General features: G+C 40.8%; 1 protein-coding gene across 5 annotated transcripts in view; it reads left to right on the top strand.

Moving 5' to 3' along the window:
• The window catches only part of arhgef12a (Rho guanine nucleotide exchange factor (GEF) 12a), a 44,958-nt gene extending 28,677 nt beyond the window's left edge, over nucleotides 1–16,281 (top strand). For 4 of the 5 annotated variants that reach the window (XM_086261535.1, XM_086261534.1, XM_086261533.1 and 1 more), the window contains 37 exons: nucleotides 53–151; nucleotides 1,232–1,281; nucleotides 1,458–1,515; nucleotides 1,610–1,773; nucleotides 2,162–2,209; nucleotides 2,562–2,681; nucleotides 3,141–3,227; nucleotides 3,612–3,746; nucleotides 3,887–3,988; nucleotides 4,119–4,229; nucleotides 4,723–4,821; nucleotides 4,996–5,038; nucleotides 5,361–5,466; nucleotides 5,665–5,802; nucleotides 5,886–5,918; nucleotides 6,540–6,654; nucleotides 6,744–6,855; nucleotides 6,943–7,146; nucleotides 7,221–7,362; nucleotides 7,448–7,480; nucleotides 7,562–7,713; nucleotides 7,935–8,081; nucleotides 8,293–8,378; nucleotides 9,134–9,259; nucleotides 9,490–9,604; nucleotides 12,259–12,359; nucleotides 12,611–12,688; nucleotides 12,856–12,931; nucleotides 13,017–13,184; nucleotides 13,298–13,385; nucleotides 13,472–13,549; nucleotides 13,632–13,726; nucleotides 13,837–14,043; nucleotides 14,136–14,372; nucleotides 14,481–14,710; nucleotides 14,833–14,908; nucleotides 15,020–16,281. In XM_086261535.1, coding sequence (XP_086117661.1) covers nucleotides 53–151; nucleotides 1,232–1,281; nucleotides 1,458–1,515; nucleotides 1,610–1,773; nucleotides 2,162–2,209; nucleotides 2,562–2,681; nucleotides 3,141–3,227; nucleotides 3,612–3,746; nucleotides 3,887–3,988; nucleotides 4,119–4,229; nucleotides 4,723–4,821; nucleotides 4,996–5,038; nucleotides 5,361–5,466; nucleotides 5,665–5,802; nucleotides 5,886–5,918; nucleotides 6,540–6,654; nucleotides 6,744–6,855; nucleotides 6,943–7,146; nucleotides 7,221–7,362; nucleotides 7,448–7,480; nucleotides 7,562–7,713; nucleotides 7,935–8,081; nucleotides 8,293–8,378; nucleotides 9,134–9,259; nucleotides 9,490–9,604; nucleotides 12,259–12,359; nucleotides 12,611–12,688; nucleotides 12,856–12,931; nucleotides 13,017–13,184; nucleotides 13,298–13,385; nucleotides 13,472–13,549; nucleotides 13,632–13,726; nucleotides 13,837–14,043; nucleotides 14,136–14,372; nucleotides 14,481–14,710; nucleotides 14,833–14,908; nucleotides 15,020–15,030 — 4,070 coding nt within the window. In that variant the 3' untranslated portion in view covers nucleotides 15,031–16,281. The remainder of the gene's footprint in view (nucleotides 1–52; nucleotides 152–1,231; nucleotides 1,282–1,457; nucleotides 1,516–1,609; nucleotides 1,774–2,161; nucleotides 2,210–2,561; nucleotides 2,682–3,140; nucleotides 3,228–3,611; nucleotides 3,747–3,886; nucleotides 3,989–4,118; nucleotides 4,230–4,722; nucleotides 4,822–4,995; nucleotides 5,039–5,360; nucleotides 5,467–5,664; nucleotides 5,803–5,885; nucleotides 5,919–6,539; nucleotides 6,655–6,743; nucleotides 6,856–6,942; nucleotides 7,147–7,220; nucleotides 7,363–7,447; nucleotides 7,481–7,561; nucleotides 7,714–7,934; nucleotides 8,082–8,292; nucleotides 8,379–9,133; nucleotides 9,260–9,489; nucleotides 9,605–12,258; nucleotides 12,360–12,610; nucleotides 12,689–12,855; nucleotides 12,932–13,016; nucleotides 13,185–13,297; nucleotides 13,386–13,471; nucleotides 13,550–13,631; nucleotides 13,727–13,836; nucleotides 14,044–14,135; nucleotides 14,373–14,480; nucleotides 14,711–14,832; nucleotides 14,909–15,019) is intronic. The other variant, XM_086261536.1, reaches the window with a different exon arrangement.
• Nucleotides 16,282–18,730: the final 2,449 nt, after the last annotated feature.

Here is an 18,730-nt window from a genome sequence, read left to right as displayed (position 1 = left end):
AACTTCCTGATCTTGTGAAAATCTTTCTCTTTCCGGTCTGTGTCACTTGCAGGTCTGGTCCAGCGATGTGTAATAATCCAGAAAGATGAAAATGGCTTTGGGCTCACTGTCAGTGGTGACAATCCAGTGTTTGTGCAGCTTGTCAAAGAAGGTAAGATTGACTCTCAAATTTAAAAGAGAAAAATGTTACCACATTGACCACCTTCAGTTTGAGCCTTACGTGAGCTCTCCTTATTTTGTGCTTGTGTCCTCATGCAATGACATCAAACTATCACGTCAATTTGCCATGTTAGTTCGCCAATATGAGTGGTAATTGGTCCCCAGAAATCAACAACTCTGGCATTTATTTAGACTAGTGACGTTGTTGACTGTAAACTATTTCCTCTTTCTACAAGTTTCACTTGTAGTTGCAGCTTCTGCTTTATCCTGTTGTCTTGTTATGAGTTTGCCAAAATGCTTCTGTGACCTCGAGTAGTGTCTCACGCTGTCTGTAGAGGATTATGTGGGCTTTTATCAGGTCACAGTAAACACTAGCAGGTCTGTACAGCAGTGGATGGAGACTGCAGAGGAGTGAACCAATCGAGACCTTTTTTCTTTTTTGCACTTTCATTAATGCTTGGGAGTGTCTTAACTATCACTGAATGGCTTCCCATTTTCTTTTTTTAAGTTCCATGTGAATAATGTATCAGCATTTTAAACTGAAAAGCAAACAAAATGCAGCTATAGTGTCTTTAAATGTCATCCCAACGTGGTGAAACTGAAACAGATAGTTATAAGTCCCTTTTCCCCCACCTACTCCACAGTTGAGCAGACTGAGTTATATTCTTTGTTCCCTGACCCCAAGTTGAATTTCCTCACTACTACAAACCTGAAGACCTAAAGTCTATTTTCGGCTTGCAGAGTACTTGAACTGCACTCTGCTGACTTTAGTCAGACTTGCCTCTCATAATAACCTGTCTCATGCCTAAATCCCTTTGTTTGGGGTGGAGCTGTGAAACAGGTCCTTCTTGTAATATAACCACTGTTATGGTCTTTCAAAATAGCACTTGAAATAGTCACGTATTTATGGTCTGTCAAAAGACTTTTGGCATATTCATTGTGAAGAAATGTCATTGCTGCATCATGAAGAAGCATTTTTTGTGTTTCCTTCCTTATTTGCTATTATTCCACTTCCATTGCTTTTTCACTCTCTTTTGGTTGTTAATTGCTTATTTCCCTTTGTGTTTACCAGATGGGGCTGCGATGCGAGCAGGCGTTCAGACAGGAGACAGGATCATCAAGGTATTCTGTTCCTCTGCTACCATGTCTTTTCACTGCGAAAGTTACCGTTTTCTACTCCAAGGCCAATACCGAGGCTGCCACCTTCTGGCCACTCAGTATTTCTACTCAGTAAACTATTGGGAATAAAATGCAATGTCCGGCTGTGTACTTAGAATATGGCCACTATTGTCTTCCAGGTTAATGGGACCCATGTTGCACATTCTAACCACACAGAAGTGGTGAAACTTATTAAATGTAAGTTGTTCTTTCTGCATTTTAACAAAAGTTACATTTTAAAAATAAATCCTACAAAAAGGGACTAATTCTCGTTTCTATGTGTGTGTTCTAGCGGGCTCCTATGTGGCCCTCACAGTGCTGGGCCGGCCCCCCGGGCTTGCCCAGATACCTTTGCCCGAAGCAGAGCCAGACATGAGCTTATCCTCTCCAAACTCTCCAGCACCACGGCGCCCCTGCAGTCCTCAGGACAGCATCTTACCTATTCAACAACCATGGGTACTAAAGACATTAGTTACTTCTGTTGCCTGTCCACTTTCTGCAAATTTGTCATGCTTCTTTATCTTATTCCCCTTGGTCTGTCTATGCCCCCCCCCCCCCTCCCCCCTTTATAGATGCTGTCACATTTGTGGTACATCTCTAAATCTCATCCGCTCAAATCTTCTCTGGGGCTAAATGACTTCTATATAACCCTGACACTATCTCTGTTATATATAATAGAGAATTATATAACATATGTGAAACATGTGCATGTGTATATTTTACTATTATTAAATATTATTATTATTATTATTATTATTATTATTAATTTTAAATGATATTATTTCTATTATCTATTATATAGAGAGAGAGAGATTGCACATTCGCTGTTTTGCATCTTTTTCAGCTTCTCTGGTTTTTATCCCCACAGGATGAGAAAGCTGACATCTTGGAGGTGAGTAAAGCAAACAAGTGTCACTTGCTGTGACTAAAGGTTCTGGCATTAGAAAGAAGATTTGCCCTCTTTGATGCACAGCTGTGTTAAATTGAACTATTAAAACGAGTGGTGTTTTCTCTTTGGAAAATCAAAAGATCACTTGTACCAGAACATTCATACAGAGGAGTCAAGTAGTATGTGTATTGTTTATTTAAATACTGCAGTATATATTTTAATGCAGGAAGTCGTTTTCTTTAACTTTTGCATGGGAAACAAATGTCAACATATTTGACATTTTTCCACTTTCAAGAAAACTACAGTGACCTGCTATTACTATTCTTGTGTCGATTTCCCCCTTCTTGCCATTCAGGCCATGAAGGAGGAGTACAGCAGAAACCCCTCCCCTAAACTACTGAAAGACATCCAGGAAGCTGAAAAACACATTCCTCAGCTGCAGGGTCAGCTCCCCAAGGCCATTGGGACAACACAGGTAGTTACCATAACATGCCCAAAGACATGGGATATCTAGGGACAGGTATCTAACGGCAGCATCCACGGAGGTGTTGTGGGATTCTTTTTCTTTTTTGTAGAACATTTAGAGATTGTGCCAGACAAACATTAATCCAAAGCCCATCAGAGGATTAGACTTTCTCTGTGGGAAGCCACTCTTTTGTGTCTGAGTGACAGCTTATTTTATAGTCATCACACGCTGAGCCTTGTGCTATGTGCGTCAGCTAGTGTGCTACATTTAAATTTTTCAGTATTTATATTTTATGCAATTCCACTCGTGAAATGATCTATTGACTATTACCAGTGTATGTAGTTTATTTTGAAAAGCTGTTTGAACATGTGTCATAAAGAACATTGTAAATATTACTTGTTTATCATTAAAATATATAAATCTTTATAATTATTATTTTTAAAAAAAAAAGTATTATTAAATCCTCAGGAGATTGTTCCAAGTGATGATGCAGATGAAGATGCATTTGTCCCCAAGGGAGAAAACAATGCAGACCTGTTCTGGACCAGGACCCCTGTAAGTAATCACATTTTTAAACATCACAATCTAAAAATCTCTCTCAATACCATATTTACATCAAATTCCAAGACCTGCTATGCTCTAGAATAATAATGTAAAAGTAAATGGAATCAGTCCTGCTTGGCTTTGGGGCTTATTTAGAGCTAAACATCACCAGAGCAAGGATTATATTTATGCATACCGATTCTACATTCAGATGACTCTCAGGCATAGCAACCAATCTGTAATATAGTGTTTTAGGTCTCTTTTTTTTCTCTCTTTTTCTGTTTTTAATGAAATTTAGATTCATTACAAAGTTGGTGTGTGTGTGTGTGTGTGTGTGTGTGTGTGTGTGTGTGTGTGTGTGTGTGTGTGTGTGTGTGTGTTCCTTCCCACTTTCAGATATCTCGCATATTTGGGCCGTCATCTCCAGACAGCCAGTGTCCAAGAGAGTTCTCCTGCCCCAGCCCAAAGACCACACCCAGGAACAGCTACAACTCCTTCCACTCCCCAGAGACAGAGGACACCACTGATCTGGTAGCTTTATGGAAATTATCTTCACACATATTATTTACTCTGTCTTTCCTCTAACTGTTACAACCACACAATAAGGTCAAGAGGTTATGAATGTCCAAATGGGGGAGACATATTGACCATACCTGACATCTCGTCTACAGGACGCCCTTTCCCCTACCACAGTCAGCAGTCCCTCCTCGTCTCGCCTGGTTTCGCAGATCATTGGAGCTGAGGATGACTATTTTGATTCAGACCAAGAGCAGGTATTTTTGGGGGACATTATCTCTTTTATTTATTTGCAAAACCCTACAATTTTACGGAAAGCCCAAATACAATTTCAAGTGACTTATAGGTTAAGATTAGAGGTAAACTGTTGTACTGACTGTTTTTCAGACAAACGGCCAGTGTAACAGCTTTAATAGTATTGAGCTGCTCAAGTCTCGCCCTGCCCACCTCGCAGCCTTTCTGTATCATGTCATCTCTCAGTTCGACCCTGCTCCTGTGGTAAGACTTCCTTCATATTTGTTGATGGCTTTTATGCATTATTTACAGTTTTTACGTAACCTAGGCCCTTTGCTGTGAAGAAAGTTCACCCAGTCACACAAAGCTGGTTATCAATTTGCTATGTTAACCCAGTGTTTGCTGTCCCATGTATGCGCCAGTCACATGAACATCTGACCAACAACACTGATTTAGTGCACTGACAGCTGAGAATCTCATTTTACAATGCAAGAATAAAGTATAATATTAGAAACATATGAAGCAGTTGCACACATACAACAGAATGAAACTAACATACCTGCTGCAGATAAACCAGCGATGGGTTCACAGCATAAGTTTTTGTGGCATAAGTTATCTCAGTAAGAAGTGAACCACCACAGGAAACCCCGGCTTAACTATGGGAAGAAAGCTTAACTTGTCTTAAAACAAAATCTTGCTGTTTAGGAGACTCTGCAGTTCCTATTTTATTTTGATTTTTAATGTTTTGTTCCCTCAGCTGTGCTACCTCTATGCTGACCTCTACAAGCAGACCAACTCCAAAGAGACCAGACGGGTGTTCATGGGCCTTCACAATTTCTTCATTGACCGGGGAGCAGTGAGTCTTTATCTGTCTTTACACAGCGAGCACACAATCTAGTATTGCATTTAGATTACAGCAAATTATTGTAGCAAATTGAATTTAATCACATTTCCGGCCCGGGTGTTTCCAAAATCATACTAATTCGACCAAACAAAGCCTAAGAATCGAACTGTTTCATTTTTGTTGCAGAATTTAAAAGTTGGTGTTCCTGAATCTGTCTCCGCTGATCTTGGTAAGTATTTCGTACACAGCTTCTGTCTCATTCAGTTACCTAACCAGCATCATTTAGAGCTGGTGATATTTATTTTGTGCTGACTTTTTGTGCTTCTGCTGAGTAACTTTAGCAATTTAAGCACCCTCATTATACAGTCCCTGTAAGTCGATTCCTCAGCCAGCCAAGCACAGTCCTTGCCAAGGCCTTAAGAAATCAAATGCTCTGATGGTTTGGAAAGTATTGCTTAGCTTTAATACCACTTATTTATTGTGGACATGCTGCAACCCTTTGATATTTATTCTGTGTATGTGTGTGTGTCCGTGCGTGCGTGCGTTTGCAGATCGGCGGCGGACAGAACTGATCCCAGAGGAAATAAACAGACAACATGTTCAAACACTGCAGGACTCTCTGCTCCCTGATATTCAGAAGAATCTTGAAGATTTCAGGTAAATTCAGAATTTGTATTTTTTGTGATGCTGCCGATTTAGCTGGGTTTCAGATGTTAAGGATTTTGTTAGCTCCCACATTAGGCATATATAAAAGAAACAAGCTTTTCTCATCCTCTTCTTCATTGTTTCTCTAAAACATTATCAACCTGGTCACAGTAATAACAGTATACCTCCTTATGTGTTTGGTACTTGCAGGCAGAAGCGGAGTATGGGCCTAACAGTGGCTGAAGCAGAGCTGGGCAGACTGGACCAAGAGAGAGTCAGAGACCGCGGCACTCTCGAGCGGGAACGCTCATATGCTGAAAACATCATCGCGAAAATAGACGATATCCTGTGAGTAACTGATACATATACATGCTAGTTGGAAGCTCATAATATTCAGTTTTATCAATTTTTATTTATCGTACTGTTAACAGGGTAACTACTCAACTCACAGAGGAAGAGAAATGGTAAGAAAACTTTGGCTGAAGCAGGTTTCTTAAATCAAGAGATTTCTAAGAGTTAACAACTCCCATGGCCCCTTCAGCCATCTGTGTCTGTGCTATATTTACATTCTGTAATATGCCTCTCAATTATCTAAGGGAGCTGTCATGTCTTGGCTTATTTTTATTAAATCTTTTCAGTCCTTGAAATTATCATTAGACAGCAATCTGCTCCTAATTTAATAACTTGCCAGTGGTAGTAATTATTCACCTTTAAAGTACAGTCTTTGATGTTTCAAGCAAGAATACATATCAGTGTCATCCGAGCGCCACTCTGCATCCCCCACAGTTGACAAATTAAGCGGTGGAGCAGTCTCTTAAAGAAAACATGTAATTTATGCAGTATGTTTATATTAAATAATTCAAAAGTGTGACTGATTGAAACAGTTTTGTTTGAAATGCCATATGGTCGCAGCACAGCCCAGATGGTTTGTGTAGACGTTGTATGAGGAACGACTGTTGTGACATATGGTACAAATCACAATATGGATACTTGCTCTCTTCAAATTTTAGCATTGTCTTGTTTTGTTAATTATAATTCAGAAAGCATCCAAACTCATTGGTTGTCATGTTTGTTTGTTTTTTAAGCACTACAATGCAGTATGTTATATATACGTACATGAAGCACCTTGGTGTGAGGGTCAAGGAACCTCGCAGCCTGGAGTCCAAACGGCTTCGGATCAGCTTTCTTCCCATGATTAAGGTAATCTAAATTTGTCTTGCACAGTGAGACTTCTTCCTCTTCCCCCATCACCTACATGACTCTTTTCTTGTTTTTGATGAACTCTACAGCGAGGCAACAAGACAGAAAAGGAAAGGGAAGAGAAAGTGAAAAAGGTTCCCAAGAATAATAAATTTAATATTCGTGTACCTCAGCGGCGGCCCAGCCGCATCGAATCGTCAGGTAAGATACGAGTTTGAAATGACCAAAAATAACAACGTAGCTTTCAAAGCTTTATATTATTTTGATACCACCTGTCTGTGTATTCAGGGGGTACGACCCAGGAGGGACGACCACGGCCTCAGAAACAGATGTCTCAACCTGCACTGTCTACAAGTGATTATAAAGAATCTAGTCGTCTCAAAGGCAGCCAATCAAGCGAGGGCCCTGAACTTATACACTCCATGTCTGTCAACTCATCATCTCCAATTAGCGCCACCTACAGCTCTGACACCAGCAGAGACTCTGATATGGGTGAGCAAGCAGACAAATGAATTAAATGAAAAAACACTTAAAGGAGCGATGGCTATTAACTTGTTATCTGGCAGGTGGGACTCCAATATTTGGCCCCTGCAGGGTGAGTGAAATCCTTCCATCGGACTCTCTGGACGGGTTGCCATACTCTGCTTCGCAGTTTGACCCTCTATATAACCTGGACCAACTGCCAGAGGATGACAGAGAAAGTGACAGGTGCCTTTAAAGTCACATCTGCAGTAACACTGTTTCCCTTAAAAGTTCTTATTTTTATGACTGACTTCTCTGTCACTTTTTGTAGAACTCACGAGGGAACACCAAAAGCTTTAAGAAGGCAAGAATACCAGATCATTTGGACTTTCTTATATTGATCTAAAAACCTAGTTTAAAAGCTAACTTTATTGTATTACTGTAGGCTTGAGGGACTCGGTGCTGCTGATATCCAGAGCGAGGATGACCAGGGAACAGATTCTGAGTGCGATCCCCCAAACTGGCAGCATCTGGTGCGTCCAGAGGTTCTAGCCGGTCTCAGGCCTCATGAAATCAAGAGACAGGAAGTTATCCACGGTGAGGACTGGCACTGTCAAACTCCCCTGAAGCTTATATTGTATTTTCAAAGTATACTCTCCATATGCTTTAAAATACTACAGTATACAGAATATAGTGCGTAGACGGGAAGACAATTATGCAGCATTTGCTGGGATCCAACCCAAGCTGCTGTCAGATGTGTTTTATGCTGAAATGTGCAAATACCTGCCAGCTCGAATTAACATCTTGCGTGTCTGCAGAGCTGTTTTACACAGAGCGTGCACATGTACGGATGCTGAAGGTTTTGGACAACGTTTTCTACCAGAAGCTCACCAAAGACTCCATCCTGCCTCCTGCTGACATCAAGAATATTTTCTCCAATCTGGAAGAGGTTCTGCAGCTGCATGGTACACTATAAACACACATCTCCTCTGCCTCTGAGCCATTAAGAATCAATAAAATGCCTGAAAGGTCCTGTAGTGTAAATTTAATTCCATTTTAAAGTAAGGCCAAACTCTTAACAACATACAGACGCTCACATTATCATTTTGCATTCCTTTTTTTTTTCTTTAATCTTGTACACACACATGCTGATAGTTCCTCCTATTTAAATTTCAGTTAACATATCAGATCAAATGGCTGCCGTTCGGAAGAGAAATGACTCTTCAGTAATTGATCAGATAGGAGACGACTTGCTTTCCTGGGTGAGTACAATTTTCATGCCAAAATTCTATTTTCTCTTTCATATAATTCCTTCTATTGAATAAAATTCAAGATGACTGATGTGGTGGGGAGAAAAAAACATTGTGTACAAAGAAATGGAAGTGTTGCCCAAAATTGCTTCATAACGAGAAAAAAACTGTTGACGTTGGCTTGAGATTGCTTTTCTCAGCTTTATAATTCGACAATCTTTTGGGATGACGTGTGCACAGGGACATGGGTATGTGCAGTTTATATATGACAGCCATGGTAATAGGCCTTTTTCGCCACTTAAATCCTTCTAAAATGGGGGAAAAAAAGAGGGGAAAAAAATCAAAGACGACAGAGAGGAAAATCTGCCCTCTCCAGTAAGATGAAATGGGAGTGAGAAAAATGGAAGCCCTGTCCCTAGTAAATGATGTCACTCAATACCCTAGATCTGGCTGACATCTCAGCATCTTAATATTGTCAGTGATATATGAGATGTGAGGTAGCGGCGTAGGAGCTGGAAGTCTTGTATAGAGTCTCTCAATGGGAGACGTGGCGGGAGTAGGATAAGTAGGCTAATCAGTCCCCTAAGGGTCTAAACATTGATCTAGTCTGGACTGAAACTTAAGCTGTCTCTGCTGCAAGGACATAAGCCTGCCCCCCCAGGAGTCAGCCACTCGTCATAGCGGTTAAATACTAAATCTACTACCTCTGACCCATATTGACTGAGTTTCTATCCATCTCTGTCTTGTCTTGGGTTGGGTGGTAACAGTTCAGCGGTGGAGAGGAAGAGAAGATCAAGCAGGCGGTGGGGACGTTCTGCAGTAACCAGCCTTTTGCTCTGGAGCTCATAAAGACCAAACAGAAGAAGGACTCGAGGTTCACTTCATTCATTCTGGTACGCTTGTCACTGCGCACACAGTGTATACAAGGTGTTCACAGGAGATAACTGCTCAGAAGGCTCACAATTTGTCAATCAGATGGTTTAAACAATGGTTGTGTGGATCTAAATAAAAACCCAAGCTTACTCTTATTCTAGCTCAGTCTCTATTTATACTGAAAATTATGCATTTGGGCTGTTTTTATGGCTGCTTAAGGGTACTCCACTTATATTTTGCTTCTTTGCAGGAGGCAGAGAGTAACAGGCAGTGTCGCCGACTGCAACTCAAGGACATCATTCCTGTGGAGATGCTGCGGCTCACCAAGTACCCTCTGCTGCTCGACAACATTGTCAAGTACACAGGTGTGGTTGTGTTTTCTTAGTAATCAGAGCTCTCTTACCACAGTTGGCAAGGATTTGTTCACATTGTAATTACTTTGCGTGCACAACGACCTTAATGCACAACTCGTGAAGGATCTAATCTAATAATTGTGACAGGCCTTCAGGCCTTTACTTAAACGAATAGCTGCAACTCTATTATTATTATTATTATTATTAGAGCACATTTAGTTTGCAGATTATTTTTGTAAACTGTGAAATAAAATACTGCAAACAAGTCCAAGTACTTAAGTACACAGACTCTTTCACACGGGAGTCCCCTGACTAGATAAATAGTTTTCTTTCTTATTTTTAAATTATTCATTGCTTAACATATTTATTAGGCTTCCTGTGATTAAAAACTGCTCTCAAAATTAAATAAAGTGTTAATTCTGACGGCAAATTGTGATTTAGTTTTAGCCTTTTACTAAAACATCATTTAGTTTTGGTAGTTATTTAGTCTACTAAGTATCATAAGATTAAAGTAGATTAAATCTAAAATTGATTCAGTGGCTAAAATATAAGGTTTAAAAGTCTGATGCGTTATGTTCCGTGACATCTCTTTCTCCCCAGCGTTGACATCAGAAAGAAAACCATTTTCTCAGGTGCAAATCAAATGCGTTCATCTAACCTTTCTGCAAAAGGGGATTATTTCTGATTGGATCACTTCCAAACTCATCCTGTCTTTCTACACAGCTCAATTAGTTCTGATAGGATCTCACTGTCTCTCCAGAATATTTTTATCTTGGTTTTTTTTTTTTTTTTTTTTTTTACATGTATAAGAATAATATTCTTATTTATTTGGCAAATAAACTGAATTCACATTTTTATATCCAATATGGACTTCTCTGAGGAGTCAGAAATTATTCAAGGTTAAAATTATTCAAATTATTCAAGGATTCAACAACTAAAAAAACTAGTTCTTCTTCTGTGCAGAAATGCAGGTAAATAACTGTAATTTGGTATCTTCATCTATAAATAATATGCTTTTACTATTTTTACTGCTTTTTCTGTAAACCTGTGAATTTGAAAATTCATAGGTAACAACAGTAAATATTTTATAGCTATACAAATATTATTTACATAAAATGGCATATGTGTACCAGTGGCTTGACCATTGCAGACACATAAAATATGATTTTCATAATTACCAATAATGTTAATTTAGTGCATCGGTAACATAGAGCACCACCCTAATGTATGTTTAATACATTTGATGAGCACTGTATATCAGCAGTGTTGGGACTAACGCATTACAGTAACTACGTTATTATTGTGGTAACGAGCACGGTAACTAGTTATTATGCCAAAATCAGGAACGCGTTAATCGTTACTGGGATTTAGATAGGCTCGTTATTCGTTACTTCGTGTGGTGGCATCGCGGAGCTTCCACAGATTCAGTAACATTAGCAAGTGGTGGAGGGCAGCAGGTGGATGAGGGAAAGGGGAGGCAGGAGGAGAGACCCGAGGCAGCCGCCGGTGTCAGGTGAACTGAACTTCAGGTAAGAAGTTATGACATGCAGTCTATCTGGGTCAGATATAAACCAAGTTTAGGTGGAGTTTATTTTCGTTATGCTGACTTTTTCGTACTGCGTACTAGCTAGCATGACGGAGTAGGGCTGGGCGATATGACCCAAAATTCATATCTCGATATTTTTTAGCTGGATGGCGATGTACATCTCAATAATTTTTTTTAAAGCTATAAGGTAAGAACAAAAGGAGAGTTTAGTCAAAGCTGTGTCCCAGATGTCACACAGGCACTTTTATTAACATACAGCATAGATGTACATGAAGCAATTACTCAAAAATAAATTATGAGCATTTATTAAATAATAATGCTCCATAATTCTGAGAATTCTGAGTAAAACCAAAGTTACTTTCCCTAGTAACTAGTTACTTTGAACGTAACGAGTAACTTGAAGTAACTGAGTTACTTTTGATAGAAGTAACTAGTAATGTAACTAAGTTACTAATTTAAAGTAACTTACCCAACACTGTATATCAGCCATCTAGTTCATCACAGTAGCGGTGCAGCCTGGCTTACCAGTAAAAGTGTGTAAATGTCAGATCAGAATTAATTCTTGCTTTAAGTTTGGCTGCAGTGCTGCAGCACGCCCTCATGTGACCTGCTTGAGCAGAGTTCAGTTATCATATCCAGCTTTTCTCTCACATTCATCATGTCACAATCCCCGTGCCAATTAGTTCTTATTGGTGACTTAATACAGCATGTAAATGAATTTACCCATAACTATGGACATAAACAAAAAAAATAATAATGGTATCTCATTTGCATTTGATAATCTGAATGCAGCATAAAAGAACGGATGAGTTACAGAGACAAATAGAGAGATTATCATTTTAATGGTCCTGCGGCAGCAGTGCACATTTTTGGGGAATGTCGTGCCCATTGTTTGGGCCATCATTTTAGTCTGCAGCGGCCTTTGGGTCTCACTCGAGACAATGCACTAACGATAAAGAATAACCAGCTATTAGGGGACTGAAGTGTGCTCCCGCTCCCCCCAAAGCCCTGTCATAATTTTTTGGGAATGATGGCGTGTTAATGGCCGGACGAAATATCAATTTGTCGGACAGTCCTCTGCAGAACTGAGGAGACCTTACTGGTTAATGTCGTCTTTCAGACAATGCAGAGGAGAAGGAGAAAGTTAAGCAGGCAGCAGACTGCTGCAGAAAGATCCTCAGTCACGTCAACCAGGCTGTGAAGGAATCTGAGGACAAACAGGTGTGTTGTTGTTTTTTTTTGTTTTTTTTTGTTGTTGTTGTTGTTGTTGTTGTTTTTTTTAATTGAATCTCCTTTCCATGTTTTTTGCCATTAGGATGATTTGTTTTCCAACTTCCTTTTCAGCTTCCTTTTTACTCAAACTGCATTTTATTTCCACTGCTTCTGCTCCACAGGCAGCAGTATCCTCTTAAAGAGGACTTACTTATCCTATTTTTTTTTCCCCATCTGTTTATTTCACTCCCTTCCTCTAGAGGTTGGAGGACTATCAGAGACGATTGGACCTCTCTTCTCTAAAGCAGACAGACAACCCAATGATCCTGGAGCTAAAGGTGAGTTGTCTGCCCAGCCCTCTTTTAGCTTCAGTTAAAGCATACTCACTTGTTGTACACCCACATTCACTGTTTGAAATATGTGCTAGATAGAAAAATAGCACTGCACAGAGCAGAAGCCAGTAGTTTAAAGCTTTTGTTTTTATTTCCTGTTCCATAATATTCAGAACTTGGATCTGACAAAGAAAACGATGGTGCACGAGGGTCCACTGTCATGGAAAGTGAACAAGGACAAAACTATCGGTTTGTTCTGATTGATAGTTTCACTATTGCTGTTTAGCTGGAAGGTGACCACTACTTACAAACACATCTTTCTATTTTCTCTCAGAGCTCTACACACTCCTCCTGGAGGACATCCTGGTTCTCCTACAGAAACAAGATGAGCGTCTGATACTGAAGTGTCACAGCAAAAACCTGTCGGGCACTGCAGATACCAAACATATCTTCAGCCCTATCATCAAACTCAACACGGTGCTGGTGCGCTCAGTGGCCACAGGTCAGTTACCACATAAACTCTGAGGATTTATTACTAGAATAAGGTATGAAATAATACAGGCTCCATCCATAGAGGGTAGAGTAATATTCATTAATAAGCCTCTCTTCTGCCAGACAACAAGTCCTTCTTTGTTCTTTCGATGTCGGAAAACGGAGCCCAAATCTACGAGCTAATGGCGCCCACTGTCTCAGATCAGAGAACGTGAGAGCAAATCCCCTTTGATTCATTTAAATCTCATTGTTCCGGTTGTTATACGAGCTGATGACTGTTTCATTTCCCTGCACAAGGTGGCAGCGTCTAATCACGCAGAGAGCTGAAGCCATGAAAGTTAAGCCTCACAGCGTCATACCATTACCTCAGACCGTGTACGTTACTTACTAATTTGAGCACATCTAGTGGGTCACGGTTTATGCTCGTTATTAACACATGATTCTGCTCGTGTGCCAGTGGGGAGAGAGACGGCGTGGAGATCATTACAACGGGAGTTTCCAGGTTGAGTAGAGACACGGACCGCACATCCACTGGCAGCACCCAGTCCACAGGTAACTGGAGCAACTCATTTCCTCGATCCATTTCTTCGTCCTACTTAAATATGTGTCGCTATACTTCTGTAATTAAACCCCTGTGATAACTCTTAATTATACCTTCATAGATAAGGAAAGCAGTCCAGTCTGTAGAAGCGCACTGCAGACTTCGCTACCTGGCAGTAATCCGTTTGAGGGAGTGAAGACTGAGGAGGAGAAGGAGGAGGAAGAAGAAGGCTTTGTGGACCCAGAACTTTCTTATCCAGTGGCCGAGGATTGCAGAGGAGCCTCGTTTAGCATGTTCCCCTCGAGGGCAGACGAAGCACTGAAAACACGTAAGGGGCACAGAACCGATGGATTGATGCACATGAAATGCGATCCAGCTGTACTCTGTAAATCTATCACTTTTTTCTTTTTTTTTGCTCAGTGGCAGCATTAAAGCACGTGTTAGTGACCCAGCTTATGTCCCAGGAAGCTGCAGAGCAAACTAAACGCTCCACAGGGGCTCGCCTCCTCAGGACCACCTCTCTGCGCACCCCCATAGACAGCCGTGCACGAGTGACGGTCCACAACGGCTCAGAGAAAACCGGCTCCCAGACAGACGACCTGGCTCAGGACCTGGGTTCAGGAGACACCGGCTTCTTTGACTCGACTGATGACTATGGTAGGTCTGGGCAGTCAGAACAACTCATGGTTTAAATAGAATAAACTGACATTAAACATAAATGTTCGCCTCGTCCTGATCCTTCCTGTTTTCCTTTGATTCTTTCAGCTGCGTATTTAGTTCTGGAGGGTTACGGTGGCCCAGGGGAGAGCAGCACAGACGATGACATCTTGGCAACAACCACAGGGAAGCAGCTGAGCACTTCCCAAGGCTGCGCTGCTGACTCGGGCATCAATTTGAGATTTTCTTCAACATCACAGGCCGGCAGCCTCTCCTCTTTCAGCAGACAGGTCCTCTCTCACCTTCGAAATCTTCAGGCCAACCTCAATTATCTGAAGGTAACCGACACTTAATCCTTTACAGCTCTGAAACACACACACACACAATAACTGGTATCATGCACATACACAGTAGTCATTTTTATTGTGTAATCTGGCAGTAAATTATTTTTCTCCCACAGGAGGTTGAGGCCAAGTACAACAGTCTAATACAGCAAAGGCCAGAGAGATCAGCAGCAGACACGCATGGAAATAAAGGTATCTCACTTCATGCTCAGCGCTGACAAATGAATAACTGGTTCTTAATTTATGAATCACTTCCTGTATCTGTTCCTTTTCTGATCCCAGATCTTGCTCTCTCTCCCTCAGATAAGAGATAGTGGAAGTCTGTGCAGCAGCTTTTGGCTGTGGTCCCAAAGAGGAAGTACCGACTTGTAGTCTGTTCCTACTTCTCATGTCCTGGACTTTCTGGACGACTTATAAGCTTGTCCTCTCACTGCTGAGCCCTGTTTTTTTTTTTCTTTCCGTTTTGTTTTTTCCATCAGTTGCCACAGAGAATGAGAGACTTAAGTGTGAGCAAACATTTGAAGGGAGGAGTCATCTTTTCGATGCCGAGCCCCCCCATCCTCTTCCTCCTCCGCCTCTTCTTCCTCCTCAGCACAAGGCAATCAGGGATGTGGGATTGCGCCAGAACCTCACCCCCCTCCCCTTTTACCATTTAACACCCATATCCCTTGAATCCCTGCAAGAAAGAGAACTTATACCAAAATGTACAAAGAAGTGTGTTGAGAATATATATATATGAAACACAAAACAAGAAAAGGAAAATTTTAAGATAATGTATTAAGATTTTTTTTTTTTTATCCCAAGATGTATTTATTTTCTCTCTTTTCATTTTTTAAAGTGTTTCCCATATTGCTTGCATGCTTTAGGCCATGGTGTTACAGTTTTTGGCTGCTTCTCCTGCTTCAGTCACACGAGGGTTAGTGGGAGAGCCGAGTGCTCGCTAGCATAAAAGCACCCTAGCACACCTTGCTGAATTGCAGGACTGTATTCGGACTGAAGAGGCCAGAGTTGCACTGCTGATGGATCCCATTGTGTTAAAATGACCTGTGTTTTGAGTCTTGAATTTCAGATAAATTCTAGGCGTGGTGTTAACTAGAATGAAGAGTCTGCCGGCTCTGATCTGGTCCTGTTGCATTTCTGTGCTGACTCCTTCGTCCTCTTCGCTCTGAGGGGTGTTTTGCCTCTCATCTGCTCCTCTTCTCCTTTTGCGTGTGATTCTCCCTCTTCTTTTTCCCTGTGACCATGTTTGAGTGTTTTCCCTCTCTTCCTCACAGCCTAGTGGCTTTGATGCTTATTTATCCCTTCCAACACTTTATGTCATGCTTCCTCATCTGCCTCTGGGTGTCTCGCCCTGTTCCCCTCTTCTCCAAGGAGCGGTCGTGCTCGTTCAGTGTCAGCTCCTGGCAAATGCTGCTTTCTTTCTGCTACTATTGGCAATGCTGATCTGACTCCCTGATATTCTAATAATGTCATGAAGTTCAACATATTCTGTACAATGATCAAGTTGGAAGGTTTATGCATAACTTTACAAAATAAATGGTGCCATGACACATTCAAAAAAGAAACCGGTGTGCTGATGTTTTCTTTCTTTCTTTTTTTCCCCGTCTAACAAAAGAAGACATCTAGTCTGGTGATGTTTTCAGAAATTGCTGAATGATTGGGAAATTATTATATTTGGAGGTCAGAGTGACAAAGAAATGATCAGTTGCTTGACTTGTCTAAACATTAAATAATAAACACATTGTGACTGTAAACCTATTTTTCTTTTTTCTTTTTTAATCTGTCTGGTTGAATTTTAGGTCCTGCTGAAAAGACTGTGCCTTCTGTTCACAATATCCCTCCTCCTGTCTTTACACATATGGAGTGGAAATTTTTCAGATGTCTATGCCGATAAATTCACTCCAGGCATCTTTGTGTGACATTATTGTGCACAAATTCTTCATGGTTCTGCTAATTTATGCTGTCCTAATATAAAAAATTTACAATTATGGGTGCAAATTCATTCATTCATTTACAGTAACATAATTCCCTAGAAGGTTACACCTTAAGACCTACAGTAAGCAACTTTTTACCACTTTCAAGCAGGATATAGGGAGAGAAACAGTGAAAGTTACCTCTATGTAGATATCCAGTATATGCAAAGCAGCAGTAGGACTTAGTGGTAGTACAAGTATTCAGTATTAAAAGTCTTTTTGATAGAGAAAAAAATCTAAATGTATTTTGTTATTAAAGCTAGTTTAAACTTAGTTTCAGAATTGTTTTCTTTTAGCTCCAACACATTTTGGGGAGTTAATTATGAGCTATAGTTGTAGTCTCTGGAGTCGCTTGCTTTCAGACACAGTTCAGGTAAATCAATTTAATATTAAAATAGCTAAACTGCACTTTAATCTGTGTAAGTGTGTAAGTGACAGTCGGACACTTGCAGGAATTCACTGCACTGTGAATGAATTCAAGGCTTGAACTTTCCAACCACTCAACAGATGACATCCTGTATGCGAGTAACTGAAAAATGGATGACACATGAAATATTACAGATCTCTTTCCCCCCCGAAGCAACTTCACAATTGAAAACTGGGTTGAAAATGTGGATGGCGCAGGCAGTGTGGACCACTTTAATGTTACCTTCATAGTCAACTATACGTTTGACCTTAAACAGAATATATTTTTCTAGACATTCGGCAGCACTAAATGTCAGAGTGCGTGAGCCGTCGTAAAGGAAACCACGAGAGAGGTTTTGATCAAAGACGCCAGAAAAGGTGTTCATTACCAGCAGGTGGCAAACTTCCACCATTAAACTTCATGTGGAGAAGACCCACCCTAAAACCTGCAGTGACATCAGTGTTTTAAATAACCTAGGGTGCCCAATGATTTTCCACATACATTTGACTCCAGAGTCTAACAAATAAATGACCCAAGAAATGCATCTTGCCGGCCTCCATAATGAGACAAAGCCACAGTCAAGAGAATCCCACAGAGGACTGTGTAGCATTTATTGTGACTTTGTTCTGGTTTACTGCTACCTGTCTTGTGTCTGGCAGTGATTTTTGCAAAGTGTGTCTGAGTGGAAAGCAGGATGAAGAATCGCAGCCCGAATGACATGCTCCCTCTTTCTTTCTCTCTGTCAGCCCAACTGTTGGCTTGCTGCAATGAGAGAGAGGAGAGGATATCTTATGAGGAGACAATGTGAATCCACATGAGGTATAAATGGTGAAAGAAAAAGAGGGAGAAAAGCCAATAAATTAAGAGTAATAGAAAGGAAGTGGTGAGGGCAGAGTGTGATAAAGACACAGGGAAGATGAGGAGAGGACAGAGGCAGACGAGAGGGGATGGTAATTGATTGTCTTGTTTCTCCACATGCACCTGTCATCGAGCTAATTGGAGTGGCGGAGACAAAGAGGAGAGAGGTGTCAGTCACAGCGGAGCCTTCCAAGAGGGCAATTCAGGTCAAGCTCTGATAAGACGACCCCTTTCTCCTCAGCACCTTCAGCTACGCAACAGTGTCACGAGGAGACGGGCGGGGGAAATGAATCCAAAATATGTCCCATCCAAAAGCAGAGGTCCTGCACTGTCGTTGTTCTCTTTTTTTTTCACCCACTAGGCATTTTGAGTTGTGTCATCTTTTAAATATAGTATAAAAACATAACAGAGCACACTTACCCACATGGTTTCGGATGCTGATTTGCATAAATTTTGCATACATGCCCAATGTTGAAAATCAAGTTGAGGATTGATGTGTTTACCTGATGCTGTGTAACACAAAGAGCTCGAGCTCATGATTATAGTGGAGCGCATCATTATGGTTGTTGCCACGGGGCTTAATTCTAAGATAAGGATGGTTGACTAAATAACTCGGCTGTGACAGGAACAAACAGGAGGGGTTATTTCTTTAGAATCTGGGCTTTTTTATTCACACTTCCACAAAAATAAGAAACACAGCACTGCAAGCATCGCATTCTGAACAGCTCCTAAAATCAAGGTTCTGTGTGAACGTCTATGCATTGACTTTTCTACTCT

This window comes from Aulonocara sp. 'chitande type north' Nkhata Bay, linkage group LG14, assembly GCF_057382095.1.
Source record: "Aulonocara sp. 'chitande type north' Nkhata Bay isolate Kocher_YH1m ecotype deep benthic linkage group LG14, A_spYH_male_GT1.1, whole genome shotgun sequence".
Classification (NCBI taxonomy): domain Eukaryota; kingdom Metazoa; phylum Chordata; class Actinopteri; order Cichliformes; family Cichlidae; genus Aulonocara; species Aulonocara sp. 'chitande type north' Nkhata Bay.
The sequence above is the reverse complement of the archived record's forward strand: the minus strand, read 5'-3'. Positions and strand labels throughout refer to the sequence as shown.